At 41.8% G+C, this 21,112-nt stretch overlaps 1 protein-coding gene across 1 annotated transcript in view; it reads right to left on the reverse strand.

The window, feature by feature from the left end:
• LOC146990961 (fibronectin type III domain-containing protein 4-like) overlaps positions 1–21,112 on the reverse strand; it is a 34,965-nt gene that overhangs the window by 5,358 nt on the left and 8,495 nt on the right. Inside the window, exons 2-3 of the mRNA XM_085803535.1 lie at positions 10,484–10,599; positions 3,283–3,384 (exon numbers count right to left, since the gene is read on the reverse strand). Of these exons, the coding sequence (XP_085659661.1) occupies positions 3,283–3,384; positions 10,484–10,599 (218 nt within the window). The remainder of the gene's footprint in view (positions 1–3,282; positions 3,385–10,483; positions 10,600–21,112) is intronic.

The raw sequence follows: 21,112 nt of genomic DNA on the forward strand, positions 1-21,112 counted from the left end.
TGATAAAGTGCACTCTTGCAACATAAAAGGTAGCTTTCAATAAACATGAAAGTAAAATATCAATGAAGACATTACTGTTTGTTTTATTCAACACAGTCATTTTAACAGAATTTAAGTATCAAAACACTAAATAGCTGATTGAAAGTGGTCAAATAAAAATACAAACTAAAGTAACTGTTGTTATCTCTTTTAGCAAACTTTGCAAATGTCCTTTGTTTGCACTTTGACAGACAGACAGAGATTCAGCATGAGTTGTCTGTCTGAACTACACTGCAAAAACTAAAAATCTTTCCAAGAATATTTGTCTTATTTCTTGTCAAAATGTCTCATTTCTAGTCAAAACTAATCTCTTTCCACTTAAAATAAGACTCATCACCTAAAAATGAACTTGTTTTTAGATCATTTTCACTTGTTTCAAACTAATTTTCACTTGAAATAAGTAGAAAAATCTGCCAGTAAAAGGAAGTTTTTTGTGCTTGTAATAAGGAAGAAAAACTTGCTCCACTATCAGATTTTTCTACTTATTTCAAGTGAAAATGTGTTTGAAACAAGTGAAAATGATCTAAAAACAAGTAAATTTTTAGGTGATGAGTCTTATTTTAAGTATAATGAGATTTGTTTTGACTAGAAATGACATTTTCACTAGAAATAAGACAAATATTCTTGGTAAGATATTTGAGTTTTTGCAGTGTAGCTCTGCAGCATTTCATTTTCTCATTTATCTCTGATTGTACATTTTCAAGTTTCTCATTCAGGGTCATTTCTGGAAGCTGCAGTGGTAGAGAGAAAAGCTCCACAGACAGACAGAGATTCAGCGCCATGAGACACCGCCACCTCCACCCACACACACACAGATAGACACACACACACACACACACACACTCGACCTGAGGGGCTGCAGCAGCTTTTGTGTGGAGGCAGTCGCAAGGGAGAAGAACTAATAATAATACAGTTAATAACATTGTTTCAGTCAGACAGAATATTTTTTTTATTGAGCACAAACATTTTGCATAACTGAAGATAAATGATCTGCTTGATAGACAGTATAGACAGGGGCGTTTCTAGACAATCTGGAGGCCCCGGGGCACAGGGCACCTTGGAGCCCCCCTCCAAATATTAACAATTAATCGTTAATCCAAAACTATTGATGACTCAATCAATAATGAATCATTTTATTTTTAACAAAAACACTCTCTACTCTTCGAGAATATACCGTATATAACAACAAGGAATACCGGTTCATTTGTAAATACACGAGTGTTGTAGTCAAGACCAAGACCAAACCAATGCGAGACCGTTTTCAAGACCATTTCAGTAGTACTCATCATAATTGTGTGGCTTGGTATTTACATTATTCCTCACCTTAAAGGGATAGTTCAACATTTTTGGCAAATTGGCCCATTGCCATAATCCCTATAGTCATAGCAGTAGGTTCGTTACCTTTAATTGTCGGTGCAAGGTGTTTTTAGAACGGTGGAGCAGAGCCGTGAGCTGCTCAGAGCTACGCTACGGAGGCTAAGGGAATTTCTTGGTTTCCCTCATCAAACTCATCAAATACACAACCCAACAACTCAAAAACGCTCTGGTGGACAAGTTGTGACCTGCACATTCACCACGCTATGAGATAATAACACAACGTTACCACACAGAGTTGTTTTAGAGGGAAATTCATGCAAAACCGTTGATGCACGTTGCCTTCAGGGACAGTTTTTCAGCAAGCAGCCTCTGCATTTCCCTCAAAAAAGCAGATACTTTTGTAGAACAATTCTTAAAGTTTCTTAAAGTTATTGAATTACATGAAATAAACCAAAGTGAGCGAGTGACAGAGAGACATTTGCGGTAAAAAAGAAAAGAAAAAAGATGTCACTGCAGCTGTGGGCTTGGTCTTAAGAAAAAATCGACTGAGACCGAGACAAGGCTGAGGAAAAATGTAGTCAAAATGTGGTGCTTCTGGACTGAATCTCCAAGGCACTCTCTTTTACAGTTAAAGCCGTTATTTCTATGGATTGGTCATGTTTAACCTTAAAAACTCCCACGCGTGTGGCGTACAAGCCTTCGTCAGGGAGTTTTAGAGAGAGCCTTGGAGATTCTTTTCCACCAAAATACACGTGTTGGACCCCAGCCCCTTTGACAAACACACCGGTAGGTTGTCGTTGCAGTGTCAGATGGGGTTTCAACATGTCTTGTTGATATGGTAGGACCTCCTTTAGTCACTAGCCAGCAACAAGACAGTTAGGAATACAGAAAGAGAGCTACAGGTGGGCGCTGGTAGGGGGTTTAAACATCCATCCCATCCTAATCAGAAGAAGAGAGCATGTGACTGATCAGCTGATCAGGATTGGTGCAGCATGAGTTGTCTGTCTGAAATACACTGCAAAAACTCAAAATCTTTCCAAGAATATTTGTCTTATTTCTTGTCAAAATGTCTCATTTCTAGTCAAAACTATTCTCTTTCCACTCCAAATAAGACTCATCACCTAAAAATTAACTTGTTTTTAGATCATTTTCACTTGTTTCAAACTCATTTTCACTTGAAATAAATAGAAAAATCTGCCAGTGAAAGGAAGTTTTTTTGTGCTTGTAATAAGGAAGAAAAACTTGCTCCACTATCAGATTTTTCTACTTATTTCAAGTGAAAATTTGTTTGAAACAAGTGAAAATGATGTAAAAACAAGTTAATTTTTAGGCGATGAGTCTTATTTTAAGTATAATGAGATTTGTTTTGACTAGAAATGACATTTTCACTAGAAATAAGACAAATATTCTTGGTAAGATATTTGAGTTTTTGCAGTGTAGCTCTGCATCATTTCATTTCCTCATTGAGTTTATCTCCGATTGTACATTTTCAAGTTCGATCCCGACTCCCCTCTGTCCTCCCGTCCACAGATAATGTCAACGGTCAACCCCCGGCCCCCTCGGTGCTGGCCGGTGTCCAGCGCTTTGTTCAATGACACCTCTTTGGGGCATCTGCTTGCTGACGAGCTTATTTAACCGAGTCCTCCAAGTGAAGGACAATCTGTGTCGCTCTATTAAGCCGTAATGGATTATAAAGTTTAATAGAGTCATGATAATGGAGTCACATTAAACACTCCTCCTTCGACGAGAGGCCGTAGATCGCTCTGGCTTCTGACTGAGGCCGAAGACGAGACGACAACGTGCCATAAAGAGAGAGTGTGTTAATGACACACTGAGAGGGAAAGAGGAAAAGTTCATTCCTGAAATGCAATTTATCATCGGCCAAGTTCCTGGATTTGTGTGTGTGTCTGTGTGTGTGTGTGTCACCTGGACGCTGTAGTGTGTGTCCTCGTCCAGGTCCCACAGCACGCACCAGCGGCTGGACGTGTTGACCTCGCGGATGGAGCGCTGCATCAGGCCGTCCTGCCTCTGGAGAGCAACACACACGGGTTGCAGAAGATGCATGAGTTACCGGCAGCACGCAAAGCAACAAACACACACGCGATTGTGCAAACTCATGCATGCAAGAGCAGGTCAATGACAGGAGGTAAATGCAAAGTGACGACTGACTGAGGGTCAAATCCAGGTCTGTGTAAGAAAACCTCTCCTAAAATAAAATCATTAGTCGCATCATTTCATTATTTCAATACAAATGTGACAAATGCAAATAGAGTCGCTGCTCTATGCAGCTTCAGCTCATATACATTCAACTCACTGTCCCACTGGAGGAAATGAGGTCTGCAGGCAAGGTAACACCAGAGATCATCGTCGGGAGGGAACAGAGAGAGTGTCATGTGCAAAGAGCTGCTTTTAAAGGAGACATATCAGGCCCCTTTTCCACAAATTTAAATAGTTCCCATGTGTCTTAAAGCCGCAGTGTGTAACTTCTTTGGCTTTTTATTATCAAAAATCAAATATGTCTTTCATAAATACGTATTTCACTGAAGGTGAATCACACCCGCATACAAATGAAAGCTTTCTGGTTCCTTAGAATGAGTTGTTACAAGTCGTTACAAATACAGAAGTGGGCGACGCACCGAACCGAGGCGGCCATGTTGCATCGCCATTTTTTTTTACGTTGAGTGGCAGCGTGACCATAGGTAACCACGGAAACTGAGCGGAGCTGTGGGCTCGGCCTGTTAAAACTGTCACCACTGTGTAGTGTGAGGAAGGACGGAGGCACTGGTGTTGCATTCAGGTGCAGTCAGGCAGACGGCCGTCGGCAAACCAACCGGATGGTGGGTCAGGTAAACAATACCACATCACCATGACAACATATTGTCAGGCCTGTATTGTTGGACCCCTTGTTTACATAGACGCTTGTTTATCCTGTTACATGCAGCATCTGTTGTCTGTCTGACGTCTGCCCGATTTCACGTGAATGCAACATCAAGAATACGTTCCGATATGCAACCGCACCGCTAGATGGGGGGGAATTCCTACATATTATACCTTTAAAACCGTCAAAATCCCCCAAGGATCAAACATCACAGCTCTTTTCTGTTCACAACGGCTGGTTTCAGTGTCTGTCCCTTTAAATGCAAATGAGCCACTGCTTGCCCCGCCCCTTCTACCGACTGGTGAAGGTCGGGTAGGGGTTATGCAAATTCACTGGAAGACATTCGAGGGTAAAACCACGTGGATGAACACAGCCTTCAAAAAGTGATAACATTTCCATAATATGTCTCCTTTAATGCAGAATGAAAACATCTCCAGACTAGAGATGTCACGATTATAGATTTTCTTGGTACGTTTATTGTCAGAGAAATAATCACGGTGTTACGATTATCACGATTATTATGCATTAATTATTTTAACAACACTATGAATGTGTAAAATCAAATATAGTCAAAATATAACTACATTACACATTGTTTACACAAAATATTTCAAGTATCTATTAATATATGACCAATTATTAACCCCCAGGGGAAGTGTTTGAAATATTCAGGTCATAAACTGTCATCTATACCAAATGTTTACATTTATTTTAATCATTTTTTGTTTTGTTTTGTTTTTTTTTTTAAATAAAAATGACACGCTAACATTTAAATTCCTACCAATTCAATGTTACCTTTATTTTGGCGCCACATCTGCCAATATGGTTCCAACCTAATCAATTTTTGGGAAGTGACGGTGTTTAGGAATCTTTACGATTAAATAATTGTGGCGTTTAATACCACGATTAATTGTGAAAACAAGTAATTGTGACATCCCTACTCCAGACCACTGGGTTAGATTTACCAATAAACACTGAATTGTTTCTTCTTCTGTTAAAGGGATAGTTCAACATTTTGGCAAATTGGCCCATTGCCATAATCGCTATAGTCATAGCAGTAGGTTCGTTACCTTTATTTGTCGGTGTAAGCGATTTTTAGAACGGCGGAGCGAAGCAGCAGGCTGCTCAGAGCTACGCTATGGAGGCTAAGGGAATTTCTTGGTTTCCCTCATCAAACTCATCAAATACACAACCCAACAACTCCAAAACGCTGTCGTGGACAAGTTGTGACCTGCACATTCACCACGCTATGAGATAATAACACAACGTTACGAAACGGAGCCGTTTTCGAGGTAAATACAGGGTAAATACAGAGACTGCTTGCTGAAAAACTGTCCCTGAACGCAACGCGCATCAGCGGTTTTGCATGAATTTCCCTCTACAACAACTCTGTGTGGTAACGTTGTGTTATTATCTCATAGCGTGGTGAATGTGCAGGTCACAACTTGTCCACCAGAGCGTTTTGGAGTTGTTGGATTGTGTATTTGATGAGTTTGATGAGGGAAACCAAGAAATTCCCTTAGCCTCCATAGCGTAGCTCTGAGCAGCCAGCTGCTTCGCTCCGCCGTTCTAAAAATAGCTTACACCGACAAATAAAGGTAACGAACCTACTGCTATGACTATAGGGATTATGGCAATGGGCCAATTTGCCAAAATGTTGAACTATCCCTTTAAAGCTGCGTGGTGACAGCCCCCCCCCTCCCTCCCACTGGGTCAGAGTAAAGTTGAGTTTAGAGAGTGGCCATAAAGCACTAAAAGCCGAGGAGCAGTCGATAAAGAGGAGGCTGGCAGGACGCTCCAGGGCCTCCAGATGTCTGAATCAACCCCCCCTCCCCCGGCGGGCAGCTGGCTCAGGGGAGGAGGGGTGGGGGTGGGGGGGTTTACCGGGAACAATATGCACGGTGTTTCTCTGGATGGGGTTAAAAGGGTTGTTAATCAGCCGACGGTGATTCTGCAGGATTCTCGGGGTTTTGGAACAAAAACCAGACGAATCCATCAAACATTTAAACACACAGCAGCACACACACTGAAAACTTCAATATACTGTAAGTCTTTGCTTCGTCATTTTATCATTTTAGTTTTTTGGTGGAGAAAACAGTGTTAAAGGGATAGTTCACCCAAAATTCAAATTTCATTCATTATCTACTCACCCTCATGTCGACTAAGAGCTGTGAGAATTTTCAGCAGCAGTATTTGTCCATATAATGGTTGTGAATGGATACCAACTTTCTTCATCCAAAAAGACACACCAAAAAACATCCAAATACCTCCATAGTGCTCGTCTGTAATGTCCCTCTTGTATTGAAGCCCCGACACGAGAAATTGTTCCGCCGGTCAGTGCAAATCACGTGAGATTTGCACTGACACAGGAAGAGCAGTGAACTGAGACACTGGGAGCTTCCGCTACAAACAAGCTTGAAATATAGACTTATATAAGTTTTTTTCAGAACAATTTCTCATGTTGGGGCTTCAATACAAGAGGGACATTACAGACGAGCACTATGGAGGTATTTGGATGTTTTTTGGTGTGTCTTTTTGGACGAAGAAAGTTGGTATCCATTCACAACCATTATATGGACAAATACTGCTGCATGAATTCTCACAGCTTTTAGTCGACATGAGGGTGAGTAGATAATGAGAAATGAAATTTGAATTTTGGGTGAACTATCCCTTTAATTCATCAGCAGATAAAAATGAATGTTATACATCATAATAATGTTTACATCCGTGTCACCGGCTCTGCTTGTAACAACGCATCAGTGCCTCTGCCTCTGTGATGAACTTCCTGCTGCTTTTAAAGCTTCATCTGCTGCAGCGCTGAGTGGTGATTAAAGGTAATGTTTCATTTGTGTTAATAAACGTCTTTTCTGGGACCAGATGGGAGGAGGAGAAACCGATCTGCAGCGACTGTAGAAGAGGAGGAGGAGGAGGAGGAGGAAGCGCAATAGGAGTTTTCAAAATGACATAAATCAGATGCCAACGCTCTGAGATAATGAAATTATTTTCATTATGACAGATTCATGGCTTTGTGGTTTGTTTTTTAACGGGATAGTTCAACATTTTGGCAAGAAATCAGGAGGAGTTAGTAGGTTCGTTACCTTTAATTGTCGGTGCAAGCTGTTTTTAGAACGGCGGAGCAGAGCCGTGAGCTGCTCAGAGCTACGCTACGGAGGCTCATTATGGGATTTCTTGGTTTCCCTCATCACATACTCCAACTCCACAACGCTCTGGTGGACAAGTTGTGACCTGCACATTCACCACGCTATGAGATAATAACACAACGTAATGAGACGGAGTTGTTGTTAGATTGTGTATTTGATGAGTTTGATGAGGGAAACCAAGAAATCCCATAATGAGCCTCCGTAGCGTAGCTCTGAGCAGCTCACGGCTCTGCTCCGCCGTTCTAAAAACAGCTTGCACCGACAATTAAAGGTAACGAACCTACTGCTATGACTATAGGGATTATGGCAATGGGCCAATTTGCCAAAATGTTTAACTATCCCTTTAAAGGTGCAGTGTCACATTCAAGGTCAGCAGGACAAGAAAAACCATGAATTAACCTTGTGTTTGTGACAGTTTGGGATTTATGAAGCAGAATAAGGATTATTATGAAGAGATTCAGATGTTCAGTGTTACTCCCTGTGTGTGTGTGTGTGTGTGTGTGTGTGTGTGTGTGTGTGTTGTGTGTGTGGATCTCAGCAGCCGGCGCTCCGGGATTTGGAGAAACAACTGAGATCCACTCGTCCTGTTTCTCCTTGACAAAGTGAAGAGTGAGATGATGTGGTGCACTGCAAAAACTCAACATCTGTCCAAGAATATTTGTCTTATTTCTTGTCAAAATGTCTCATTTCTAGTCAAAACTAATCTCTTTCCACTTTAAATAAGACTCATCACCTTAAAAGTAACTTGTTTTTAGATCATTTTCACTTGTTTCAAACTAATTTTCACTTGAAATAAGTAGAAAAATCTGCCAGTGAAAGCAAGATTTTTGTGCTTGTAATAAGAAAGAAAAACTTGCTCCACTATCAGATGATTTTAAGTGAAAATCTGCTTGAAAGAAGTAAAAAGTGTCTAAAAACAAGCTACTTTTGAATGTGATGAGTCTTATTTTAAGTATCATGAGATTGTTTTGACTAGAAATAAGACAAATATTCTTGGTATTGGTAGATTTTGAGTTTTTGCAGTGTGGAGCAGCTCCGTGGATCTAAACCAGGTGGATGGAGGTGAGCTTGATCGACAGGAAGCAGCAGAACTTCATATCTAAGTGCAACCCTGAGATTTGTTGGCCTTCTGTAGATGGAGCAGCTTGTGATGACTAACTCTGGAGCTGAGGAGGTAGATAAAAACCCTCCTGGATGCTGCTACCTGCTCCCATCACCTCCCCTATTAATATTTGAGAGGGCTTTTACATAAGTGCTTTCCGAGGTTATGGCAGGAGATGTTTTACATCCCCGTCCCTCTGTTTTTTTGAGGAGATGCCACAAGGTTGATGGATCCTGAGTAAGACGTGAGGCGACTTTAAAAGGAAAAAAAACCGTCAAGTTGCTTGCTTGGCATGGCCACCGCTGTGGATGATGTTCCTCCTGCGAGACGAGCTGCGGCCAAATCATTTCCACTAATGGAGACAACTCCCACTCAGAGCTCGGCTAATGTCGGATTCTCCTGTTGCCAAACGGTGGGTGGTAAAAACTGATTAGAGTGAGCCCAGGAGAACAAACACGTGGAGATATACGAGCAGAGTTTTAAAAAAATGAAATGTCTATTACTGTAGGCCGATGCAGCAGCAGCTTGGACACTTGTCCTCCAGTGGGGGGGTGAGTCTCTCTCTGCAGAAGCTTCTCTCAGGGCCGTTGTATAGGGGAGAAAGGTGATGATAACTCTAGGGGCCCAGCGCCCAGTGGGGCCCATAAAACCTAAAAATTAACTTGTTTTTAGATCATTTTCACTTAAATTCACAATAGATAGAAAAATCTGCCAGTGAAAGTAAGTTTTTTGTGCTTGTAATAAGGAAGAAAAACTTGCTCCACTATCAGATTTTTTCTACTTATTCCAAGTGAAAATCTGCTTGAAAGAAGTAAAAAGTGTCTAAAAACAAGCTACTTTTAATATGATGTGTCTTATTTTAAGTAGAATGAGATTTGTTTTGACTAGAAATGACATTTTGACCAGAAATAAGACAAATATTCTTGGTAAGATACTTGAGTTTTTGCAGTGTAATGCTGCATTAGCATCAAAACAAAGAAGGCTAAATAAAAAACGATAATACATACGTAGTCTAAGAAAAAAAAAAGGAAAAGTTAGGGGGAGGGGCCCACTTTAGTATTCTTTAAGGGGGCCCAGAATTCCTAGCAACGGCCCTGGCTTCACTTATTACAGTTCATTTGAATTGATTAGAAAGAGACATAAATCTGTAAATCTGGGTGAGAGGAAACACCTCCGATGGAGCAAGGAATAAAAAAGCAACTTCCACTTTCTAAGAATTATATCTCAATTCAACCGTTTCTCCTTTTAACGACTTCTTTCTCTGCTGTTTCCCGCTAATTGGATTCTGAGAAAGCCGCACGCCTTCTACAGTATTCCTCTGGCTGGGAAACTTCTCTAATCAGGAGATTTGTTTTTTTATTACGGCTGCAAGACCCGACGTCAACCCCCCGATGTTCACAGGCTTACTCAAGTTAAATGTTTATGAGGATACTTCTTCTCCTCCTCCTCCTCCTCGGGCGGTTTTTGTTTTTTTTTGTTTTTAAGGAGACACGCTGGACCCATCGTGAGTTAAAGTGTCTCGGAGTGAAATGCTGACTGTCTATACCGGCCTGGTGAATGACGCAGCGTTTTTAAAAAAAAAATCCCTGCAGAGAGAAGAGAGAAGAGTCCACTTCTAGAATAAGAAATAAAGCCAGGTCATACCATTAAAAAAAAGGATATATACATAATTCAACACTGAAAAAGCTGTTTTCTGGTCCAGAACATGGCAGCCGGCCAAGTTTTCTGGGCAATTTATTTATAATTTATATCCCTTCAATTTGTATCCCTGCAAAATTAATTGGCCTTCAACCAAACGAGAGCTCAAAGGGAGAAAAAGGGTTGGATCACCAGACAGATTGACTGAGTCTAATGGAGAGGCTGAGGAATGATTTTTCAAGCTTTTTGAGGATTAAACCAATTAAGAAAAAATCAATCAGTGCAGCTCAAACACACACACACACACACACAAACACACACATAAACACACACGGTGGTAGTGTATACCTGCTGTGAGATGGCGTATCCGATGACAGTGTCCCCCTGAGGGACGTTCCAGGTCACCATGGCCGAGTGCGCCTTCAGCTGGGTCACCGAGACGTTGACCGGGGCCGCCGGCACAGCTGGTACACACACACACACACACACACACACACAAGAGAACAAGTTGTCAGGTTTTACACTGCAAAAACTCAAAATCTTTCCAAGAATATTTGTCTTATTTCTTGTCAAAATGTCTCATTTCTAGTCAAAACTAATCTCTTTTCACTTAAAATAAGACTCATCACCTAAAAATTAACTTGTTTTTAGATCATTTTCACTTGTTTCAAACTAATTTTCACTTGAAATAAGTAGAAAAATGCCAGTGAGCTTGAAAAAGAAAGAAAAACACACATTAGTTAGGACGGTCAGTGTACTGTAGAATCCACATGTCTAGTCTGCTGCAGTATTTCAAAGTAAGAGTCCTATTGAAAAACTTTCCTAAGGAAGTTAAATTTAATGTTTTTTGGGGGGGTTTCTGGACAAAGGTGTGTGGAAATTGAAACTTAACACCAATATGTTTTTCATTCATTGAAAAAAATAAAATAAAACCAGTTTAATACAAAAAATAAAATAAAATAACGCAAACTTATAAGCGAATTACCCCTTTTTTCAGATAGAAATGAGATATTATATGTGCCGTATATGAGACAGGTGAACATCCCATCCCATCACACAATAAGCTCACACTCCAGTTCTTTCTAAAGCTGCAGGAGGAGCCAAGTCCTTCAACGCCAAATTTGTAAAAAAAGAAAAAAAAAAAAAAAAACCCGTCTGTTCCCTGAAGCGATGAATTGACCTTTTTATCCAAACTGCACTGCAGCCAAAGCAATGAAAACAGCCCCAGACACACTTTTGGCAGAATAATGTGTCTGCATATATATATATATATAGGCTATAAATAAAAAAAAAACACCTCACAAAACATGAATTCACTGCTCATGGTTTCACCAAAATAAAAGACAAACTGCATGGACGATCAGCTGCTTCTCCTGAGGAGGATTACACAACACAAGGTTTCAATCTTTATCTCTCTCTCAGGCAAATTAATGCATTAAACATGAAAACACTGATATGAATAATGCACATCTGTCCCCTGGTCTCTCATCACACTGATCCAAATTTAACAATATTTCTCTTCTTTGTTAATGTTGCATTTTTCTTCTGCTCGACAGATCAAAAAAACCGAGACATTTGCATGGTCTTGGTTTTAAAGGGAGCTGTGCTGTGAAGTAAACAAGGTCAGGAACAGTTGATCTGATGTGATGCTGGACTGGAGAGGAGGAGTTTGACGTTTTATTTGCTTCTGGCAGTGAATTAGATTAAAAGATTTAAGATGCTGGAGGCTTCAGGGACTCCAGGACGGACTCAATTAGGAAAATAGTCCCCCAGCAAATCTTCCTTTTTACATTCCTGTGTGAGTCCAGATGAACCAACAAGGTGTAAAATGTTTTTTACTGAGCTTTACAGTCACAGAGTCTCGATGTTAAATATGAGCTGAACTTTAAATCAAAAGTTACTAATAAAAAGAGAAAGAAACAAAAGGTCAAACTAAATCAGAAGATGAAGCTGAAACACTTTACACACATTCGATCATGCCTACTAGGGGTGGGAGAAAAAATCGATTCACATAAATATCGCGATATCTTTTTTTGACGATTTTTAAATCGATTTTTTTTCCAAAATCAATTTTTTTTCTCAAAATCGATTTTTTTTCTCCAAAATCAATTTTTTTTTTGAATTTTTTTTTTTTGTTGTTGAATTTTTTTAAATATTGTGCAATGTGCATTTGTTAGCCTTTTTTACATACAGAGAGTCCAGGTTTTGAAAAGGGTTTAAGTTCACTTTATAATGGAGTATGTTAATTTATAGGCTCCGACCTACAGTATTTGTGTGAAGATAAATGTTAAAAATGCTTTAAAGACTAAAAATCGAGAGAATCGGCAATATCGTAGAATCGCAATTTAAATCGAATCGCCATCCAAAAAATCGTAGAAGAATCGAATCGGGAGAAAAGCATATCGTCCCAGCCCTAATGCCTACCTATGTGTTTCTATGTATAAATATGTCTTTGCTTATCCCAAGTGTCCTTGAGCAACAAGACGACTTCCCCTCCTCCTGCTCTGTCATTAAGATTTGAAGCGGATTAAAGAGTCAGCTGAAATGTAAATGTATGATCCCACTTCACACACACTGTAGCAGCTCACGTGAAGGCTTAGCAGAAGAAGAAAAAAGACTGGGTGCACACTAAAAACAGTTGGGTTAAAAAATAACCCAATTTTAACCCAACTGCTGGTTCAGATAAGGACGAACCCCTTTTTTGGGTTATTTTATTCTTTTTGACCCAACTTTTGGGTTGAATATTCAACTGTTTCACTGAAAAATAACCCAATTACTTGAACAACCCAGGAATTGGGTTAAATTCATATCCTATAACCCTGAAAATGGGTTACACTCTGGAAAAATAACCCAAAAATTTTACTCAAAACCAATAACTCAGAAATTGGGTTACAGAAATAACCCAACATTTCTCAGTGTGTGTCATTTAGCTGAGTGGGTAGAGCAGGAGCCCCTCATACAGAGGCTGTAGTCGTATCATCCCCTCTGTCTGCCTCCCCATATACTATCCATTAAAAGGCAAAAACCTCAAAAAATATACTTAAAAAAAAAGACAAATGAACAAAGAGACAGAAACAAAGATGATAAAACAAAAAGAAAGACACACAGAGAATTAAATGAAGATATGAAGAAAAACAAAACACATTGAAATGCTAAATATCCTTCTATCTCCCGGTGACTTAAAAACAGGATGCTTTTTTTAAAGCTTGAGAAATTAAATATACTGTACATTAAGAGGTTGTACAGTCAAATTTTCTCACAAATGGCAACCCTTCATTTCCTGTTTCACTAATTTAGAGGTACTACCTGATTGAATTTCTGCCTATTACCGTTGTACATTTTATACTGCATAAATAACGAGTAGTAGGCTATGCATGTTGGTCGTGTTCACTGTTTTTGTTTTTTTGTTTTTTTACACTGCACTCTGTAATTTAATTTAATTATTTTTCCTCTACAATTTCATCAGAGTGTGTTTTTGTTCATTTTAAATAATTGTATCCCTGTAATTGGAAGTATCTTATTGCATTTTTCAATAAAAATGCAAAAACAGAGAAGGGAGGGGGAGGAAGGGAGCTGATGATATAACATCTAATGGAATCAATAACTGGATTTTACTGCCAGTCAGGAACTATTGATGACTTCACTTCATCCACTCCAACTTCTTCTTCCTCTTTTCCAGTGCAGGACTAGAATAGCGCTCCTCATTCCTCATCAATTTGTCTGGCTGCAAAAAGCAATTAATATCTGCTCACTGGGGGGATGTGTGTGTGTGTGTGTGTTTCCATGTAAAAAAAACACACCAGCAGAGTCAAGAAGCAGCCAATTAGAGGATCAAGGCTAAAAAAGCACATAGATGATGTCTTTTTATTTGTATATTTACATTTATTGATGCTTTCTTTGTGTTTTTATCTATTATCTATTATTATATTCTTTTATTTCCTTGCTTTTATTTAGTTTTATTGCTCTAGAAATGAACCTGAGTTGACTTTATAAGCTATTCTGAATACTGCAGCAGTCAAATGAGCCTTGAGGACATTGATATCATTTTAACTAAATAAATCCAAGCAAGCTGCAAGGATACTGAGTTGTTTTATTGTGTTTTATGACTGTCATCTGAATTCATCCGCCTCAGTGTCAATGTGTTTTTTTCCAGTGGCAAAAGCAAAGCAAGAGAAAACTGACAGTAACACCTCTGCTTTTGCTGTTAGAATAAAAAAAGGCTCATTTCCAGCGGAGCAGTGACACCAACCATCCAGATATTCTGTGACACGCTGAAAAAAAACTGAAAAGAAGAAAGAAAAAAGTCAGTGCTATTTCAAAGTGAAACCATCCGGTGAGGCTCCGTGGAGGATGAGCGTGAATGTCAAGCTCTATCTCAGGCTAACAAGCTAAACACAGACTTCCCCCGCTCCCACAGCGCTCACCGGCCCGCTGCCAGAAGCCACCGAGAGGAGAGAAACCACACTCTCTCTTCAACTTCAACACCGACGACACGGTTTCCCACAATGCCATCAGTGGTCGTGGCCCAATTGTTGAAAAACGTGTGCTAAAGTGCCCCCTGGGAGCCAAAACGCACGCTAAAGTGCCCTCCAGGAGCCAAAACCAAGCTAAAGTGCCCTCTAGGAGCCAAAACGTGTGCTAAAGTGCCCTCATGGGGCCAAAATGTGTGCTAAAGTGTCCTCTTGGGGGCCAAAACACGTGCTAAAGTGCCCTCTAGGAGCCAAACGTGTGCTAAAGTGCCCTCTAGGAGCCAAAACACGTGATAAAGTGCCCTCTTGGGAGCCAAAACGTGTGCTAAGGTGCCCTCTAGGAGCCAAAATGTGTGCTAAAGTGCCCTCTTGGAAGCCAAAACACGTGCTAAGTGCCCTCTTGGGGGCCAAAACGTGTGCTAAAGTGCCCTCTAGGAGCCAAAACGCGTGCTAAAGTGCCCTCTAGGAGCCAAAACGCGTGCTAAAGTGCCCCCTGGGAGCCAAAATGCGCGTTAAAGTGCCCTCTAGGAGCCAAAACACGTGCTAAAGTGCCCTCTTGGGGGCCAAAACACGTGCTAAAGTGCCCTCTTGGAAGCCAAAACGCGTGCTAATGTGCCCTCTAGGAGCCAAAACGCGTGATCATGGCAGCCAAAACGTGTGCTAAAGTGCCCTCTAGGAGCCAAAACGTGTGCTAATGTGCCCTCTTGGAGCCAAAACATGTGCTAAAGTGCCCTCTAGAAGCCAAAACATGTGCTAAAGTGCCCTCTAGGAGCCAAAACACGTGCTAATGTGCCCTCTAGAAGCCAAAACGTGTGCTAAAGTGCCCTCTAGGACCCAATACACGTGCTAAAGTGCCCTCTAGAAGCCAAAACGTGTGCTAAAGTGCCCTCTAGGACCCAAAACACGTGCTAAAGTGCCCTCTTGGGGGCCAAAACGTGTGCTAATGTGCCCTCTAGGAGCCAAAACGCGTGCTAAAGTGCCCTCTAGGGGCCAAAATGTGTGCTAAAGTGCCCTCTAGGAGCCAAAACGCGTGATTAAGTGCCCTCTAGGAGCCAAAACGCGTGCTAAGTGCTCTCTAGGAGCCAAAATGTGTGCTAAAGTGCCCTCTGGGAGCCAAAACGCGTGATTAAGTGCCCTCTTGGGGGCCAAAACTAAAGTGCCCTCTAGGAGCCAAAACGTGTGCTAATGTGCCCTCTAGGAGACAAAACGTGTGATTAAGTGCCCTCTTGGGGGCCAAAACGTGTGCTAAAGTGCCCTCTAGGAGCCAAAACGCGTGATTAAGTGCCCTCTTGGGGGCCAAAACGTGTGCTAAAGTGCCCTCTAGGAGCCAAAACACGTGCTAAGTGCCCTCTTGGGGGCCAAAACGTGTGCTAAAGTGCCCTCTAGGAGCCAAAACACGTGCTAAGTGCCCTCTTGGGGGCCAAAACGTGTGCTAAAGTGCCCTCTAGGAGCCAAAACGTGTGCTAATGTGCCCTCTTGGGGGTCAAAACACGTGTTAAAACAGGCCAAATCGACGTTTTTTAGTCTTAAGGTATTGATATTATAAAACAGGCCAAATCGATATTAAAAAAGGCCAAACGCACCATGTCGCTACAGTCTCACTCTTGTCATTTTCTGAAACTTGGCAGCCCTGAAAGTGCCCTCTAGGAGCCAAAACGCGTGTTAAAGTGCCCTCTTCAGTGGCGAGGACGCGCTATTATGTGCCCTTTTTTTTCCTTTTCGCCCCTGCCCTTCAAAAAGTCTGTGCACGCCACTGAATGCCATCCTCCGTGACAGCCGACAGGGAAGCATCACAGTGTGTAGGTGGAGTGAATGGAGTAAGAAACAGGTGGGAGGTTTATTTTTCCATTTGAGGGAAAAAAACACAAACAAAACACACCATTTATGTCTCAACCCAGCCTTGTCCTGTTGCTGCAATGCATGCTGGTCTATTTCCAGATCCTGTAGGAGTAAAAAAAAAAAAAAAAATTGGCCAGTGTCCTGTGGTAAATTCCTGCCTGTGTAATTAGTGAAGGTCTGAGCTGTAGGACGAAGCTGCAGCTCTTTGATTCAGACGACCTGATGCTTCACAGCTGCATTTTTTACATTTCTCCTCTCAGCTCTCTGAACTGAACTGGACAGCTGGAGTTTGGTCCAATCAGAGGTCACGCTCAGGTCAGCCTGATGCAAATGCAGCTCTGTGAATCTGTTCAAGTATCTGCAGGTTTCTGAAAAGCCTCCAGACTGGTAGAGCTGTTCTTTAAAAGAGATAGTTCAACATTTTGGCAAATTCACCTATTGCCATAATCCCTATCTGATGAAGGAAGGGAAAATGGAAGGAAAGATAGATGGAGGGAGGAAACAGATTGGGTCAATTGGGTCAAAAAAGAAGGAAGAAGTAAGGACGAAGGGAAGGAAGGAAGGAAGGGAGGGAGGCAAAAAGGATTATGGAAAGAAGGAAGGGAAAAGGGAAAGACAGAAAGATGGAGGGAGATAACAGATTCGTTCAAGGAAAGAAGAAGGGAAAGAAGGAAAGGAAAAGGGGGGAAAGAAAGATGGAAGAGGGAACAGACCAGGTGAATTGTATCAAAAGAGGAAGGAAGAAGAAGTAAGGACGAAGGGAAGGAAGGAGGAAAAGAAGGAAGGGAAAAAGGATTGTGGAAAGAAGGAAGGGGGAAAGGAAGGAAAGAAGGAAGGATGGAGGAAGGGAACAGATTGGGTCAATTTGACCCAGAAGGATAACAGGAGGGTTAAAGGTAATGAACCTACTGCTATGACTACAGGGATTATGGCGCTAGGTGAATTTGCCAAAATGTTGAACTATCCCTTTAAACTGGACTTGGCTAACACGACTAACACAAGTGAATGAGCTTTGGTTTCTGTTTAAATCCATGTTGGCACCGGTCTGGAAAAACTGGGAGGATGTTCTCTATACTGCATCTACATTCAGTGTCCTCAGACTTTTGTCCATGATGCCACAGGAGGATTTAAAGGAGACCCCCCCCCTTCCACACACTAAAAACAGTTGGGTTAAAAAATAACCCAATTTTAACCCAACTGCTGGTTCAAATAAGGACGAACCGCTTTTTGGGGTTATTTTAACCCAATGTTCAACCCAATAGTTGGGTTATGCTAACTACAACATTGGGTTATTTTTAACCCAACTATTGGGTCGTGTATAAAGCACTTGCTCGACCCAATAGTTGGGTTAAAAATAACCCAATGTTGTAGTGCGCGGACAGCATTTTTCAAATGAACCGGTCGGTTAAATCACAGAATTACCCAACCCCTTAACCCAACAAATGGGTTACTCACTGAAAAATAACCCAATTACATGAACAACCCAGGAATTGGGTTAAATTCATAGCCTATAACCCTGAAAATGTGTTACACTCTGGAAAAATAACCCAAAAATTTAACCCAACACCAATAACTCAGAAATTGGGTTACAGAGATAACCCAACATTTTTTAGTGTGCAACTCTGGGAGGATGTTCAGAAAACCCAACATATGTACGTGTGATAAAAAACATGCACATAAAGCCCGTCCTCCACCTCCACCAACACACTCCACTGAGACTAACACACTCAGGACCATGTTCACTTCACTTCTCCTCCAATGACAGCCAACAAGGCCCCCCCCCACCCCCCTCTCCCCTCCCCTCCTTCTCCACCGAACTCCCGTAACGTTATGGCTGCTAAATCCAAACCGCTTTAATCTGCCAGGGCACACACAGTGAAGAGACTTCTGCAATTACAGGGAGGGAAGAAGAGAGGATCGAGTCAGGAAGATAGGGGGGGGGGGGGGGGTGACAGGAATGTGACAGAGCGAGGGATGAACGAGTCAGGAGGAGGGAAGGGAACGAATGAGAGGTGGTGGTGGTGGTGGGGGGCAATTATCTCTGGCAGATGTGGAGAGATGGCGAGTGAATTTTCAATCTTTTCGGTTTTCGAGAGAAAAGACGGACGAAGGGCAAAGTGAGACGGATGGACGGACCGAGAGGGAGGGGGGGGGGAGGAAAGGAAAGATCGGATCAATGATGGAGGGAGTGGTAAGGAAGAAGAGGGGAGAGAAGGGTGGAGGGAAAACAGGGAGTCGGAGGAAGGGAACATATTGATTAAATGATGAAATATACAGTAGCAGTTCAGGTGGATGTAGCAGCACAGACACAGCTTCTATGTCCTTGTTTGTCCTTCATGGTTTAATATGTGACAATTTAGATTTTTATGGCGACATATAATAATTCAAAATAAACTAAATCTGGGTTTTTATTTATGATAAACTAACTTCAGCCCATAAACATTAAGTATCTGGGTTTATTTCAGCCTAATAATAAGTGTGGATGGTCGATGTGGTGTCCATTAAATTCATTTCATCTCCAAAAATGCTTCCAGTTTCTCTCCATCGCTAAGCAACAGGAAAGGTCTCCTAACTAGCAGGTGACAGCCGGAGCAGCAGAGCGATTATGTGCAGGAGGAGACGGAGAGTAAACACCGAATGTGTTTATTAAAGGGATAGTTCAACATTTTGGCAAATTGGCCCATTGCCATAATCGTTACCTTTAATTGTCGGTGCAAGGTATTTATAGAACGGCGGAGCAGAGCCGTGAGCTGCTCAGAGCTACGCTATATGGAGGCTAATGGGATTTCTTGGTTTCCCTCATCAAATACACAATCCAACAACTCCAAAACGCTCTGGTGGACAAGTTGTGAGCTGCACATTCACCACGCTATGAGATAATAACACAACGTTACCACACAGAGTTGTTTTAGAGGGAAATTCATGCAAAACAGCTGATGCGCGTTGCCTTCAGGGGCAGTTTTTCAGCAAGCAGTCTCTGTATTTATCTCGAAAACGGCTCAGTTTCGTTAACGTTGTGTTATTATCTCATAGCGTGGTGAATGTGCAGCTCACAACTTGTCCACCAGAGTGTTTTTGGAGTTGTTGGATTGTGTATTTGATGAGTTTGATGAGGGAAACCAAGAAAGAAATCCCATTAGCCTCCGTAGCGTAGCTCTGAGCAGCTCACGGCTCTGCTCCGCCGTTCTAAAAATAGCTTGCACCGACAATTAAAGGTAACAAACCTACTGCTACGACTATAGGGATTATGGCAATGGGCCAATTTGCCAAAATGTTGAACTATCCCTTTAAAGAACAAAGAGCAGGTGGAGGAGAAGAACTCAGGTGTGTCAAAAGGACGATTTCAACAAAAAGTTTTGGACTGGAGTGAAACCCAATCAACCTCTCATCTTCAAACATCTTCAGATGCTCTGACGAAAGCACGACTGAAGAAAACGTGAAAACACAAAAAACAAGTCTGATTAACCCTCATGTTGTCCTCCTGGGTCACGGAAGGAAGGACAAAGGGAAGGAAGGAAGGAAGGAAGGATGGACGAAGAGAAAGAAGGAACAGAAAAACTAAGGAAAGACAGATGAGGGAGGGAACAAATTGGGTCAAAGAGGAAGGAAGAAGTAAGGACGAAAGGAAAGGAAGGAAGGAAGGGAGGAAGGGAAAGGGATTGTGGAAAGACGGAAAGGGAAAGGGAAGGAAAGATAGATGGAGGGAGGGAACAGATTGGGTCAATTGGATCAAAAAGGAAGGAAGAATTAAGGATGGAAGGAAGGGAAAAAGGATTATGGAGAGAAGGAAGGAAGGAAGGAAGGAAGGAAGGAAGGAAGGAAGGAAGGAAGGAAGGAAGGAAGGAAGGAAGGAAGGAAGGAAGGATTGTGGAGAGAAGGAAGGAAGGAAGGAAGGGAAAAAGGATTGTGGAGAGAAGGAAGGAAGGAAGGAAGGAAGGAAGGAAGGAAGGGAAAAAGGATTGTGGAGAGAAGGAAGGAAGGAAGGAAGGAAGGAAGGAAGGGAAAAAGGATTGTGGAGAGAAGGAAGGAAGGAAGGAAGGAAGGAAGGAAGGAAGGAAGGAAGGAAGGAAGGAAGGAAGGAAGGAAGGAAGGAAGGAAGGAAGGGAAAAAGGATTGTGGAGAGAAGGAAGGAAGGAAGGAAGGAAGGAAGGAAGGAAGGAAGGAAGGAAGGAAGGAAGGAAGGAAGGAAGGAAGGAAGGGAAAAAGGATTGTGGAGAGAAGGAAGGAAGGAAGGAAGGAAGGAAGGAAGGAAGGAAGGATTGATTGTGGAGAGAAGGAAGGAAGGAAGGAAAAAGGATTGTGGAGAGAAGGAAGGAAGGAAGGAAGGAAGGAAGGAAGGAAGGAAGGATTGTGGAGAGAAGGAAGGAAGGAAGGAAGGAAGGAAGGAAGGAAGGAAGGAAGGAAGGAAGGAAGGAAGGAAGGAAGGAAGGAAGGAAGGAAGGAAGGAAGGAAGGAAGGATTGTGGAGAGAAGGAAGGACAACAGGAGGGTTAACTGAACCGCAGAGTTTTTTTTTACCATCATAAACAAAACATTTTGAAGAATATTTCTGTTTCTTGACGTATTTCTGAAGCTGTGATTCATCTCGTTCGGAGCTGTCGGCCGGTCTGTGGAAAACGAAGCCGCTCTCGGAGCAGGTGGCAGGTTGTTGAAGGGTGTAAGGAAGGAAT

This window comes from Trachurus japonicus, chromosome 2 (assembly GCF_045865225.1).
Source record: "Trachurus japonicus isolate A0001 chromosome 2, Traja_1.0".
NCBI classification, from domain to species: domain Eukaryota; kingdom Metazoa; phylum Chordata; class Actinopteri; order Carangiformes; family Carangidae; genus Trachurus; species Trachurus japonicus.